Source organism: Rhipicephalus sanguineus, chromosome 1 (genome assembly GCF_013339695.2).
Source record: "Rhipicephalus sanguineus isolate Rsan-2018 chromosome 1, BIME_Rsan_1.4, whole genome shotgun sequence".
NCBI lineage: Eukaryota > Metazoa > Arthropoda > Arachnida > Ixodida > Ixodidae > Rhipicephalus > Rhipicephalus sanguineus.
The window spans coordinates 290,824,123-290,839,519 of NC_051176.1; the positions used below are offsets into that span (position 1 = coordinate 290,824,123).

At 45.0% G+C, this 15,397-nt stretch overlaps 1 protein-coding gene and 1 long non-coding RNA gene across 7 annotated transcripts in view; both read right to left on the reverse strand.

Annotated features, from left to right (window-relative positions):
• The window catches only part of LOC119379251 (uncharacterized), a 168,989-nt gene that overhangs the window by 119,534 nt on the left and 34,058 nt on the right, over positions 1-15,397 (reverse strand). For all 6 annotated transcript variants that reach the window (XR_007414842.1, XM_037648499.2, XM_049411916.1 and 3 more), the window contains exon 4: positions 10,964-11,061. Coding sequence is in view for 5 of the 6 variants with exons in the window: in XM_037648499.2 (XP_037504427.1) it covers positions 10,964-11,061 (98 nt within the window). In the remaining variant the exon portion in view is untranslated. The remainder of the gene's footprint in view (positions 1-10,963; positions 11,062-15,397) is intronic.
• LOC125756888 (uncharacterized) lies at positions 290-1,069 on the reverse strand. Its single transcript, XR_007414843.1, has 2 exons — positions 869-1,069; positions 290-598 (listed from the first exon to the last, which is right to left on the reverse strand). It is a non-coding gene; the product is annotated as an uncharacterized LOC125756888 (long non-coding RNA).

A 15,397-nucleotide genomic window follows, 5' to 3' on the forward strand; every position in this document is an offset into this window, starting at 1 on the left:
ATCTAAAGTGTCTCGCGCCAGAAAGCACAAACACACATTTGGTTCCTCTGTGTTGTGCTTTCTTTTGTGTCCGCAAAAGGCATGATGATCCATGAGTTGCGCTAAAATGTTTGGGAGCAGCAGGAAGAACACATGTATGTGTGTGCGTGTGTGTATATATATATATATATATATATATATATATATATATATATAGATATATATATATACATATACACACACACATATGGGCACGGTGGACCCAAAGCTGCCATGTCGCTAAACGGAACACTTCTCTGCTTGGTGCAGGTTTTTCTTGGCTTCGGTGCTTTTGAATGCGCGCAGCCACCTTATGCGTCTTGCGACGACACGAGCCAGCTCATCAGCAAAGGCCCCCCGTTTTCAACGCTGTCGTCACCCGACGACGCAGTTCTACTGGCCTTTCCTTTCAAGCATCACAGCGTGACGTCATCATTTGGCGCCGCTATAAAAGAGCACCGGCACAATTTCGTCTTCTGTGGGCACGGTGGACCCAAAGCTGCCATGTCGCTAAACGGAACACTTCTCTGCTTGGTGCAGGTTTTTCTTGGCTTCGGTGCTTTTGAATGCGCGCAGCCACCTTATGCGTCTTGCGGCGACACGATCCAGCTCATCAGCAAAGGCCCCCCGTTTTCAACGCTGTCGTCACCCGACGACGCAGTTCTACTGGCCTTTCCTTTCAAGCATCACAGCGTGACGTCATCATTTGGCGCCGCTATAAAAGAGCACCGGCACGATTTCGTCTTCTGTGGGCACGGTGGACCCAAAGCTGTCATGTCGCTAAACGGAACACTTCTCTGCTTGGTGCAGGTTTTTTTTGGCTTCGGTGCTTTTGAATGCGCGCAGCCACCTTATGCGTCTTGCGACGACACGAGCCAGCTCATCAGCAAAGGCCCCCCGTTTTCAACGCTGTCGTCACCCGACGACGCAGTTCTACTGGCCTTTCCTTTCAAGCATCACAGCGTGACGTCATCATTTGGCGCCGCTATAAAAGAGCACCGGCACGATTTCGTCTTCTGTGGGCACGGTGGACCCAAAGCTGCCATGTCGCTAAACAGATCACTTCTCTGCTTGGTGCAGGTTTTTCTTGGCTTCGGTGCTTTTGAATGCGCGCAGCCACCTTATGCGTCTTGCGACGACACGAGCCAGCTCATCAGCAAAGGCCCCCCGTTTTCAACGCTGTCATCACCCGACGACGCAGTTCTACTGGCCTTTCCTTTCAAGCATTACAGCGTGACGTCATCATTTGGCGCCGCTATAAAAGAGCACCGGCACGATTTCGTCTTCTGTGGGCACGGTGGACCCAAAGCTGCCATGTCGCTAAACGGAACACTTCTCTGCTTGGTGCAGGTTAGTTCCAGTTCTAGTTCAATACGTAGTGATTGCCGAGGCTTAGTGGTTCTGCCGTGCCCACGGCGCTGTTTTGTAATAGCGTATGACTGTTTTGTAGTTTGCAAACTACTAATTTGCGGTGATGTCGAGGAAAACCCTGGGCCCACCCAGAAGGAACTGTACGAGCAACTACTTGACGGTCAGACAGAAATGCGAAAGGAACTACTTGAAATTAAAACACAATTTTCTGAGCTGAGAGAACAAATGCTTGACTTTAGGCGTACTGTCGAAAATATAGCGACTGAGCGCTCAGCACAGCATAACACTGATCAATTGCATGCCACATTGAAATCGTTTGAACACGCAATGTCTTTTCAAACTAAAAAGCTAACAGACCTCGAAGACCACAGCAGACGTTCAAATGTAATTATTCATGGAATACCCGAGACATCAGCAGAATCAGAAGAGGAACTAAAGAACAAGGTCGTGAAGGGTCTTTTTCAAGAAAAACTTCAGGTCAAATGTGAATCTGTTGGGCGTATCCATCGACTGGGCAGGCACGTGGGAAAGCGACCTGTAATAGTGTATCTGCAAGACTTTACAGAAAAGAAACAGATAATGAAAAACGCAAGCAAACTGAAGGGCTCAAATCTCTTTGTTAAGAACGATTACTCAAAATCAACGCTAAAGAAACGCAGTCTGCTCTGGCACAGCGCAAAGACCGAGATAGAACAAGGGAAAAGAATCAACCTGGTACACGATAAACTGAAGATCGATAAGGATATGTATTTTTGGGACGAGGTGCAAAATAGGCGGGTAAAAATGACCGGCTACAAAATCACCGCGCCCCAACAGTCTAAAACCTGACGTAATGTACATGCGCACAGGGAACTTAGTCTACTTAATTTGAATACCCGCAGTGTTATGAATAAAACCGAGCCCCTCGAAATCCTGCTACTGCAGTACGATCCTCACATTACTGTAATAACTGAGACGTGGTTACATGAACAGGTCAATGATGGCGACATTTTTCCGCCTTCCTATACGGCTTTTCGTAAGGACAGGCAATCAAGGGAAGGTGGATGGCCGTCCTGATCCAACAAAAATTTGATGCTGTCTTGTTGGAGGATGTACTGGAACTTGAATGTATCTGTATTAAAGTAACCTTGTGGGGCCATTCATTCATCCTATGCGCATTATATAGACCGCCGGACTCAGCTCTTGAATACCTATTAAAATTAAAGGCACACATGTCTAAATACCATGGCAACAAAGTTCTTTTGATTGGTGATTTCAACCTGCCCGGAGTAGATTGGGAACGTTTTGAAACCTTTACAGCCAATATCAGTAATGCAAATGCAGTGTTTGACATCATGCGCGCACATAATCTTGTACAATTGGTTCATGAACCAACGCGTTATCAGGGCACTGCTAAGTCAATTTTAGATTTGGTATTTATTCCCCGTGATTTCAATACACACACCGTAGTAATTGATCAAGGGCTGTCTGATCACTACCTTGTGTCAGTTTCTATCCCTCTGGTACCGCTTTCGGAAACTGTCAAGTCGTCCTTTCATTGTGTGAAAGACTACACACGTGCCAATGATGCTTGCATTATCGAGCACCTAGAAAGCTGTCTGACAGATTTTGTAGCTACTGATGTTTGCAGATTGTGGGACCAATTTAAAAGCATATGCTTCTACTGTATCGAAAAATTTATACCGTCTAAACGTAAAAAGGTGCATAAACATACGCCCTGGATGACGAGAAGCATCATTCATCTCAAGCGTAAAGTTAAAAGATTAAAGAAAAAGCATGCTGACCCCAAATTTATAGCTGACGCTCTAGATAAGCTCGCACATGCCGTGCACGCCTCGAAGGAATACTATTTTAATACGTCACTCGCAAACTTCATAAAGAATGATCCAAAGAAGTTCTGGAACTATATTAGCGAAAAAAAGAAACCCATATCACAGGTTTTGGTTAATGGTTCAGTGGTATCTGATCAGGCTGCCATTGCTCAACACCTCAATGAGTATTTTCATAGTGTATTTTCTACTCCTAGTGCTTCCCCATCTGCCATAAATGCGGACCATGCCGCAAATGTAAACTTTATTTCTTATTCTGGTATCATTGCTATGTTGTTGAACTCGAAGACAAACTTCTTGCGGACCCAACAATATTCCCAACATATTTCTGCGTCGCTTTGCAGAGCCTGTTGCAAAATACTTAGTCATCATTTTTCGTGTCTCTCTGTTGTCAGCGGAATTGCCAGAAGACTGGAAGTCGGCACGAATCGTTCCTATATTCAAGAAAGGTGACCGTCTAGTACTACAAAATTATCGACCGATCTCCTTAACATCATCATGCTGTAAGCTTATCGAACACATTATAGCTCATAAATTAAATGAACTCTTAGAACAACACTCAGTTTTAACAAATCATCAACATAGGTTTCGAAAAGGATTTTCTACTACAACACAATTGGTTACTATCGTTCATACCTTTGCAGCTTGTCTTGATGCTAACGGCCAAATTGATGTAATATTCTTAGACTACAGTAAAGCATTCGACACAGTTCCACACGATAAACTAATTATAAAGCTTCGGTTAGTTGGCATACCAGAATTATTTATCTCCTGGATCTCAGCTTATCTACGCAATCGCAACCAATACGTTCAGGTGGGAGAAAAACAATCCGGCTGCCTTCCGGTGACTTCTGGCGTTCCGCAGGGGAGCGTACTAGGCCCCCTTCTGTTTCTGGTCTACATTAATGACATTGTCGATGTAATTAGCACCCCGGTACAAATTCGTCTATTTGCTGACGATTGTGTTTTGTTTAGAGATGTAACCTGCATTAGTGACCAATGTGACCTTAATACTAACTTAGGCAATGTGTCAAAATGGTGTGAACAATGGGGAATGCTTCTTAATGCAAATAAATGTGTGTATCTCCCCATAACGCGCAAAAAAGTCCCATTAGAGTACACATACAATTTAGCTGAAGCACCTTTACTTAAAGTAGCCTCCTATAAATACTTAGGCCTAACGTTAACAAGTACCTTATCCTAGAACTTGCACATAAATAACATCTCCTCTGCCGCTTTCCGTAAATTATGTCTTCTCCGCCACAAGCTCAAGACTGCCCCGCCTTGTGTTAAACTCCTCTCCTACTTTTCCCTAATTAGGCCAAAACTTGAGTACGCCTCCATAGTTTGGGATCCCCACACAAAAATTAACGTTCAAAACCTAGAAAGAATTCAAAGAAAAGCAGTAAGATTTATTTATAGTAAATTTATGTCAACCGACTCCCCTACTGCATTACTAACGGCAAATGGTATAGAACTATTGCAAGTTCGAAGAAAAAAAAGTCTGCTACAGTTTCTTTCAGACATAGTAAACCACAGGCTATCCTTAGACACCGCAGCATACGTATCCCCCTTGTTAAGCAGACCCACTCGGCACCACTATCCTCATTCCCTAACGCCGATCTTCGCAAGGACTAACACTTTTCGGTACTCCTTTTTTCCACAAACAATAGCTGATTGGAATAAACTAACCGAAGCATTTCCCCAACGTCCTTGACCATTTGTGTAGATACTATTCTTCCATGACTTCCTAAGAATTGTATTATGACCAAGTTGTTCAATTGTTCTTTTTTTTTTAAGTCGTAACCCTGCGTCTTATGTCCAAAAAAATTGTGTAAAAGACGCTTTGCAACCTTGTTCCATTCTGTTATTTAGTGTGTTTCATGTATGCTCACCCTGCTTGGACTTTTTGTCCGCAGTATTCTATAAATAAAATAAATAAAATATATATACACACTTATTCAAGTGAATGTACTTGAGAAACCACGGCGAAATGGTGGCGAGCAATACAATAGAGAAATAGGCAGCCACTCCGCTCCTTAAAAACATCGCTGTCCCACATCGAATGCAATAAAGCAATAAAAATAGATGTACTGGTTTCACTCTTGAACCTCCTTAGACGGCAGCACATGACAGAGTTCTTGAGCATGGTTCACCGGTGGGTCACACCGCACGCAGCATGAAAATGTTTTCGAGTGCGCCGTGGGTCACCAGTGGGTCACGCCATCAAACACCAGAAAAGTATTCTTCTGGCTATTTATAACCTCTTGCAACAAGAATCGTACCTCTACGTTCCAGTGGGATGAAGTTATCGCATCCGCAAACGACAAGCACAGGCCGTGACCCACCGGTGACACACGACACAGTGAATGTGTTAAAATGTGAAGCACGGTAAGTGGTTCACCACATTTCTCACACATGGGTGGATCACCACTAGACAGAAAGTATGCATGTGGGCTGTGTGTGTGTCCTGTTCATAGCCTGGTAAGTTACTTCCATGTGGCATGACTTCGATACTGGCAGCCAATTTGCAAGATACAGTAGCAATGTCCTTCCTACAACTTACTGCCTGCAACAGTGCCTGCCAGTGAAAAAACTTGTTGCCATCACATTATGTTACTAAACCTAAAGTACACTGTCAATAGCAAGTGAAAGTTGCAGATTAACACCCAAACAGCTCAGCGCACAAGGGTGAAAGATCACCTCACTGATGGTGGAGGTAAATACAATAATCCAAATAGTGATGGGACTGCTCCCAGCCACCATTTATTTTAATATCACGCACATGTGTCATGGACATATCACGCACATGTGTCATGTGACATATGGTTCTATGGAGTAAAGCGGCGGTGCCACATGAATACAAAATGACTGATAATTCCGAAACATTTGCTGCTCAAAGGATCATTTGGCAAATTTGACAAAAACAAACTTATGAGCAGCCATAATAAACAATATCCTTATGACTCAGGGGGAAAAAAAAGTATAATGAACCAACTTAATACATGACTTAAAGGGACCCGGAAACGTTTTTTTTAATTCTGTCAGCATTTATGCTACAGCATCATAAGATCATTCACACCATAAATTAAGCAATGCACTTTGTATCAAGGCAGCTACGGGCAATTACGCTACCCTCCTTCTCAGCACTGCTTTTACTAAACACATCGAATGCGCAGCCGTTGCTGGTGACAGCAGCGCACTTAACGGGTTGAGCTGCACTGCCCTCTACATGGCCACTGGCAAAGCACTGTCGCGATGCCGAAGCAGATGGGACACACGTGAACGGACCAATAAGGGACGGCGCAGCTGGGTGCCGCGAAAGCGCACGTCAAAGCTTCGCTTGAGGCCAACCGAAAACTAAGTGCCAAAGTCCGCTCCACTTATAGTGACAAGCGAAGATGACACGAACGCCGAAAGGCTTCGTGCCATTTTTTACGATTATATTGCCTTTAATCTAGCACTGCGGTAGCCGCGTACCTTCGGAGCTCGAAGTCACTATCGATGATCACGTTGATAGCAACCGTGGTTTTGTGCGCAGCGGTTGCTGCAAACGGTAGTTTCATTTTCAATTCGCATGTGCTGGCTGCACACGTGCCTTCAAAACTACGTCGTTTGTTTCTATCTACGATCGCATCTGCCGCGGTTTTGTCCGCAGCGTTTGCGGAAAGCAGTGTCGCTTTGACTGGATGAGTGTTGGATGCGCGTACACTTTTTGAGTTCTGTCAGTTTTGTCGTCACCATACATGATCGTGTCAAGGGCGACCACGGTTTCGTCCATGGCTGTTGTGGCAAACGATAACCACAGTTCTGAGAGTGTGTGCGCTGGCCGCGCGGGTACTTCCGAAGCTTCCAGTATTCTGCTCTCGGCCGTTGCTCGACAATTCGGTACCAAAGTTGGCATCACCCGCCGCGATGCGGAAAAGTGTTCGGAACATCCGAATTTCGGCCCATTCAACACAGTGGAATTCGGCTGCGGAATTTCACGAATTCGTATCAGCCAGTTACGTTTACATCAACACCTCCTAAATTAGTTTCCTATGGGTTCGCAAAAAGCCTGGATCGATCGGATTGGATTTTTTCAATGTGGCTAGATCACACACAGTAATTTCCATTTCCGGGAAATTTTCCTGCCAACCGTACAAACGTAAGAAATGGTCGAAATCAGGAAGTCTCCCGGATTTTGGCATGTATGCACTGTAGGAGGCTTTCGTTCGTTTGCAGGAAAACTGTTTAGCGACTTCGGAGTCCGTGAACATCTTCGGAAATGCCGTATCTGCCCAAGATAGTCTCTGCACGAACCATGCAGTCGCCCGAGAGCGTAGCTGAAGACTGCGAGAAGTCCAAATACGTCTTACACTCAGGTCTTTCCGGAGTTTTCAGTGCACCTGCTGAATCCCGGTGCGCCTTCGTGGCCTCAATGTGCCTCTTGCTTGTAACATGTAGCTTCATCGCTGCAAAACCATGCTGTTCGCAGTTAATGGTCTGACTGCCGACAATGCAAAATCCACTGCCATCGCTGCCTTGGCGACGCCAAGATGATATAGTGTCACCATTCTCGCCCATCTTGTTCAGGATGTCGACAATGAACTTGGTGGAACGACCTCAGGCTCTGAGACGGCGAGACACGAACAATGCGAAAAGCAATTCCCCTAAAAAAATGTGTAGCGATAAGCTTTTAGCTGATCCCGCCGAGGACACAATAGTCTTTGTTGCTAGCACTTCCACAACAAACCTAGTTTTCCATGAGTTTTGCTCCACGAGTGGAGTCTCGTTCCGTGAAAATCCTCTAACACGAAGCTGCCGATTAACTGCATCAGCTCACGGCTGGTGCGAAGCTTTTCCGCCATCTTGCCAGCTTCTCTGTTTGCGATAACCGCGGCTAGGCGACTAACTGCTGTTATGTCTGCCCTGTAGCTACCCCTAACCGTGGTTAGCCGTAACCAAAGTCAGCTTAACCACGGTTAAGGGTACAGTCGAACACGGATATATCGAACTCGAAGGGGATCGCGAATTAGTTCGATATACGAAAAATTCGATATAAAAAAATACAGGTCCTGAGGCCTTACCAGTGGTGGACGATCATCTACAATCGGCGCATTCAAGAATGACAACTAATTCTGCACACAGAATACAACAGAATGGTTTATTTGCGTGAAAAAAAAATTGCTTATCTTGGCCTGCTTCTTTCTTTTCGAAATGAAGTTGAAGACGCTGGCCTCAATCTTATCAAGGCTGTCCAGGTGTGACAGCCCAGTTTCCTCCATGTCGCCGCAACAACGGCGAATCAAGCTGAATGCTGCCGCCACTTCAGCGGTGAAGTACGCGCGTGCTGCCGCCTCCTCGTCCAGATGATCTTCGTCGCCACTTGAGCTGTCAGCCTGGGCATCCTGGGTCCCTGCGACTGCAGCTACAATGTCCTCGTTAGCGAGGCTCGGAACAGCCTGAACATTGCAGTCCGCTTCCACGAAATCATCCGCAGACACTTCGGGTGGTACGGCAGCCGTGAAGAGGGACGACAACTCGCGAAACGAGTCGTCTATGCGCTCGTCGTCGCAGTCTTCACCGGTTTCCGCAAGTTCCGCCGTCACGAAGCCTGCTTTCCGGAAGCAGTTGGCCACAGTGACCGTCTTCACGTCTTGCCAAGCGCCAGTCATAATTTGAATGGCACCAAGCAGGTCAACCTTCAGCGCTGTGCTCATGCATAGACCAGGCAGACTGCCTGTTCTACTTTCCCGTGAGCAGGAGCGCGCACACGACAGGCTCCAGAGGTTCGCTGCTCTGCCGCCTTTGCCTTGATATCTGCCTTGTTCTTCAACAAGGTGCTCAGCGTGCTCCGTGGTATCCCGATGTCGTCCACCATCACCAAACTTTTTTCGCCCGCCTCAACACGCTGTATGGCTTTCACCTTCGTCGCAAAGTCAAGGTTCTTGCACTTCTTGACACTGGCCATTGCTACACGAGAAGTCGAAAATTCAAGCAGTCCGCAGTGCCTTTGCACAGCTCACACAGCACGCATGCAAAAGATGAACGCGGTGATATGCGACAACTACGGAAGTGGTCCGCCAACAAAGCGCTCGCGATCTGTCGCGATGGCTACCCAGGCGCCCGGGCTACCTGCGAGGGCAGACGCGATGTACGAAAGGCGCGAGCTGTGGTTGGCTGAGCAAACACGAAAGGTGCGGGCTGTGGTTGGCTGATCAGAACTCACAAAACAACAAAAAAAAGAAAAGGCGAAAGGAGGAGGCCGCCAGCTACTTCCTTCCTGTTCTCCGAGCCGACAGTAATGCGGAGAAAGCACGAGAAAGAGAGAGAGAGAAAAAAGGGGGAAAAAAAAGCCGTTCCGCAAGTTGGAGAATGCGCCCAACAGGAGTACAGTCTGAGCCCTCTCACCCTCACGTTTTTCGAGCGTATCGGGTGTCGGCGGAAGCACGGTGCCGCGAAGGTCGCGGGGCGCAGTGAGTGCCAACAGGCGCCTTCCAGCTCGCGCAGTGTTCGATATATCCGATGGCAGGTAAAAATACCGTTCGATATAAACGTGCGAATTTCTATACTTTTACAGAGGATTTTCAAGGGGATAATTTACGAGTTCGATATAGCCGAAAATTCGATATATGTGGGTTCGATATATCCGTGTTCGACTGTATAACAATGGTTTGAGCAGCGGAATGAAAAAAAGGGGTAAAAAGATGACAGACAAGGACGTCGCTGTACTAACAACTGAAATTTTATTCCTATGTTGCTGCGGCGCTGCGGTCACACCACTTCGCGGCGAGCCGCTCCTTCCAAGGTGCATTTTTGGAAGGTCACGCCAGCCTACAACAGTCTGGAGAGGATCATGTCGGCCCCCAAAAGCCTGAGCAAGCCAAACCAGCGCTTAACGAGCCTTCCCATCAATCAGCGTCCCATCAGGTCCCCCAGAAAGCACCGGGCGGCGTGCCACGAAAAATGATGCATGAACCCATTCCTCTTGCAGCACGAAAATTCTGGCGCACAGCAGCTTCGGAGTCTCGTGTTTTGCCGGCGCACGTTTTGACGCTAGTGAGCTTATCATTTGGCACAGATTTGGCGCAGAAAAGCGGAGATGTAGCAGGATGTAGCAGGTTTCACATCTTGGCGCAGTTTGGCGCAGCTATCACATCACTGGAAAAGGAAGGCATTCTTGCAAATTGAACAATAACTCTATTTTATCTAAGACTTCCTGTAACCGTTTGAGTGTCATAATAAATAATGCAGTATGTATTTATTTCAGCAAAGCAAATGAGAAAATTATCAGTAAACTTAAGTACTATTTCTTGGCGGGGTAGCAGGCATATGTTTCGGTTCTGTAGCTTCCACAGTACTGTCAAGAAAAGTTGTCGCCGAGTATACATATAATGGAATAATGCTACATATAATGGAAGTTGAAAACTTGTTTGGTTGTGCCGCTGCGACCTGTAGCGATTAGCAGGCTTAATGTTTTGTAATAAATTACACACTTTACGCAAAGAGCTTAAATCGATCAGCAAATGATTCTTGGGACTTGGTCTATCGGCTCAACACATTTGTAGAAAATAGTCAAAACCGTTTCAAAGTCAATGAAAGCATTCATTACATACTTAATGTAGTCATACCAGGATTTTCTATTTATTGGTAATGAAAGCAGTAACAATTCTCGTTGATGCAGGCAATAGTCACAAAATGATACAAGCTGCTAGACTAGCAAAAAAAAAAAAGCAAGAAAACAAATATGCACGCAAGCGTACCTTTCCAGGAGTACGAGTGCCTCGGCCACGACATCGGGCACTTGGCGGAGCTGAACCAGGTGGCCGACACACTGTTTCATTTAATCCTGGGGCAGCAGCTGTTAAAATGTGCAGGGTTTAAACAAGGTGCAGAAACAACTCAAGTCAGTCTACAGCATCACAAAATTTGTAACATGGGATACCCCTATAGCTTATCAGGGCTTCCAACAATATGTGTTGCATACAATAATACTGAAACTGAGGACGACGCAGCGACCAATGGAAAAAAAATGATAGGTGTAACCTTAAGGAACAAGAAGAGAGCAGAGTAGGTCAGGGACCAAAGAGGTGTTAAGGACAGCTTAGTCAAAAAGAAGAAGAAATGGACATGGGCAGGGCATGTAGCGTGCAGGCAAGATAACCGCTGGTCAATAAGACTGACTGACTGAATTCAAAGAGAAGGCAAACGCACGAGGGGGAGACAGAAAGTTAGGTGGGCAGATGAGATTAAGAAGTTTGTGGGTGCAACGTGGCAGCAGCAAGCACAGGACCGGGTTGATTGGCGGAACATGGGAGAGGCCTTTGCCCTGCAGTGGGCATAGTCAGGTTGATGACAGTGATGATGATGACAATAATAAATGTCAACTACAGCTGTCGCCATTATTCAGTGTTTAAACACATGACCAAATGAATCAGACTCGAGAGAACAAATGCCTCCAGAAGGGAGCAGATTGGTTTATAGCAGTTAATGTCGCAAAGCGACTCCAGCTGCGAGAGTGGGCGGCTCCGGATAATGTAGACCAACTGTGGTTCATTGTGCACTGACATCGCACAAAAAATAGGCCTCTAGCACTTTCCCTCCATGAAAATGCGACCGCTGTGCACGCCTCTGCTATGACTGTCTCTGCTAGCAGCTCCGGATCTCTATGCCTTTAATGCTAAACTGCAGGGTGCAAATCAGGTATAGGACATATAAGAGCACATGCAGCCCAGGTCCTGTGTTATGTGTGCTCTTCTATGTCCTATATTGAATTTGCACTCTGCAGGTTAGCATTATGAACCAACAAGCCCAGAAACAAATTTTCTTAAGAGCCTGTAATGCTGCAGCTCACACTATCCTAATAAAATCTGCGAGAAACGGCCACACTATCCTAAAAAAGAAACATTGGCAATGCCGCATTCGTGGTATTGTGTGTTATATTGGCGTTCTAGTGTGTTATTTGTCATGTTACTGTAGTAATTTGTAAGATTCGGCTGGCGGGCTCGCCGTTATGTAAAAACTACTAATAAATGACCATGCGTACATTGCACAACGATGTGTACTGTGTGCGTTTTGTTCCTCAAACGGTTGAGACAGACCTCAAAGCCTTTCAGGTGAAATACTTTTTTTTCATCAAAAAGCACCATGTTAGCTGGTTTAGCCACAAAGGAATTTCTTTTGCATCAAAGTGCTGAAGAAAGTATAAAAAAGCATACATACCACACGGCAGTAATTCATATGCATAGTTAAGGGGGGAGCTGCTTTTGTAATTTGTTTTAAGAATTCTTGACTGATTTTGATACACTCAAACCTCGACATAACAAACATGGATATAACGAATTGTCGGTTATAACAAAGTAAATGAAAAATAGTCTTGTAATAGATACAGTGTTAAAAATAAACGTTTATAACGAATTCTCGGATATAACGAAGTTATTTTCGTGGCAGATGTGACTTTGTTATAATGAGGTTGGAGTGTAAAACTTGCAGAGTTTGTGTGCTGAATTCAAATATGCAAATAGTTTTCTAGTACTATATGCAGTTTAAAATATAAAACCTTCCATGTGCCTTTTACAGCGAGAGATGTTATGAGATAACAACAGCCATTTTTGGCACCGTTTTTGGCGCCGTAGTTGTACGCCGCCACCGCCGGTGTCCGTAACCGCATCGCGCCGAAATAAGAAAAAAAAAACGAAATAAGAAAAAAATATTCAGGATGGAATGGGGGTTCGAACCTGGGCCCTCTGCATGGGAGCCCATTCTACCTCAGAGCCATGCCGGTGCTTCAAACTCCTTTGCAAAAAGATCCTATACAGGCTTCATGTCGGGAAGGAACCGCATTAACAAATGATAGATAGCACAGTAGAAGAGTAAAATAACAACCAGGCGTCACACAAACGCGAATTCTGTAACCGGGCCTCATTCAATGTGAATTGCGCAACGAGTGGGTTGTTGAATGCTTCCAACCCATTACAAAGGCCTCTGCGATAATGTTTCATCATCATCAAGCGCAGCATCAATAAAGTGCACATAATGCCTTAAAGGTGTTTACCTAGTACCACGGTCCTACGCAGAATGACGAAAAATGGCATCGTGGCTGCTTCCCTGCTTCACAAAAATTATGACGATTTATAGCGCAGTGGGTACTTCGCAAGTGCACTTCTATTGGTTGCATAAAAAGCCCATAAGGCCACCATGATTCATTTCTTCAGGGTCTCAATAAAATTCTTGTCCCCCCCCCCCCTCTCTCTCTCTCTCTCTCTCTCTCTCTTTCCACGTTATCGTGATATAGCGTGGTAGAAGAGTAAAATAACAACCAGGAGTCACACAATGAGAATTGCACAACGAGTAGGTCGTTTAAAGCTTCCAACCCATTACAAAGGGCTCAGCCGTAATTCATCATCAGCCATCGCATCAACAAAGTCCACATAATGCCTTACAGATGTGTAGCTGGTACCTAGCTTCTCCGCAGAATGACGAATAATGACGTAGTGGGTGCTTCCCAACTTCACAAAAATTATGATTTATGGCGTAGTGGGCACCTTCCTAGTGTACTTATATTAGTAGCCCCAAGAGAGTTTGTAACGGGCTCTAGAAATGCCGCTCTTCCAGCTTTCGCTGTGACTGTGCTGCGCTTTCCGTGGAGACCTGGCATTTTTAAGAAGCCAGATTTTTCCTAAACTACGAGAGTTACTAAGTAAATCAGCATATGACAATAATCTGGAATAAGAACTGTATGCAGTACAGCAAGAATGGATATTTTAAACCTATTTTAACAAACGTTATGGCATGTTGAACATTTGAGCAAAATCACAGGTTGACATCTACTCACTTGCCATCACCATTTCACTTCAGGATCACAGTACTAGATAAAATGGGTTTACATTACACGTACATGGACTACAGTAAAGCGGTCAGTGTGACTCAGTTCCATTTTTCGTGAACCATGCATGCTCACGTAGGGGATCGTTTGGCGGACAACCACAGAGCACCCCACAAAGCTTGTAATAAGATTTTAAACTCAGCTCTGTTTATCAGCTACGCCTTTCACTACACGCCCATAAATACTTTATATTTTACAGTGTGGGTGCTGAAAAGACCATCGGCACTTCAAATCTTGAAGCTACCTTCTTAAGGTATGTTGCCACCTTTTTGGAAATCTTTAGATTTTGATCCTAATCTGATTGCTTTGTGTTTGTTTTAAAAGGGCCTGTTTAAAAAGACACTTCAGGTATCTTAGGGAAAAAAATTGAAACTAATCACAATTTATTTACTGAAATTACTTAAAATATCCCCATCCCGCAAACAGGCATAAGTACCGATCCTCTAATACAAAACAAAAATAGCTTGGCAGCATTGTAGCTGTACATGCAGGCAGTGAAATAAACTAGAATCTGTGCTGTCGCCGATATTAAGTATAGTATAGCTGAAAAACCTAAAATTGTATGGTTTCAGGTGGTTACATTTCAGTCGAAACCTTATAACATCAAAAGTTACTCGTGGTTTTCAATTATCCTAGTTCATTGCACCGAATATTGTTCCATAAAGAAGCACGGGAAGTTTCATCTAAAAATATTGGTTTATTCAAGTTATGACATTTTGTGCAACAAAAAAACAACTGAAAATGAAGTTGAAGAAAACGAGAAAGAAGTTTTCCAAACGTGTAATATAGTACAACATTAGAAGGTTGTGGGACCCTAAAAGACACCAGGCTCGTAGCTGGGACGTTCCTTAGCTGCCACGAGTTCACTGCGAGATTGTTTAGCAGCTCCTCGTTTTTTTCGGGCTTGTTTTTCGTGAGCCACTGACTGGCAGCTGGCGTTCAAGTGAGTTCGGTCCCTGCTGAGGCAAGCTACTGCGGTGTAGTAGCCAGGATCGACACCAGCCTGCCTTATGATATCCAGCGTCCCACTATTTCCATTGCTGAACTAACATATACAATCTTATAGTCCAAACAAAACAATGCGCAGGCCTACATAGACATCTTTAGGGACACGCTGCCAGAGCATCCCATTGAAGTATTCATTCGCACTTTGGGTTTTTCCACGCATACATTTCGCAGTGATGCTACCGAGGACTTCTGATTTGGAGCAATTTTTGGAGCAGCAAAATTTCCGTTTTGGAGCACTTTGGAGCAGCAAAATTTTCATCTTGGAGCACTTTGGAGCAGATAATTTTGCATCTGGGAGCACTTT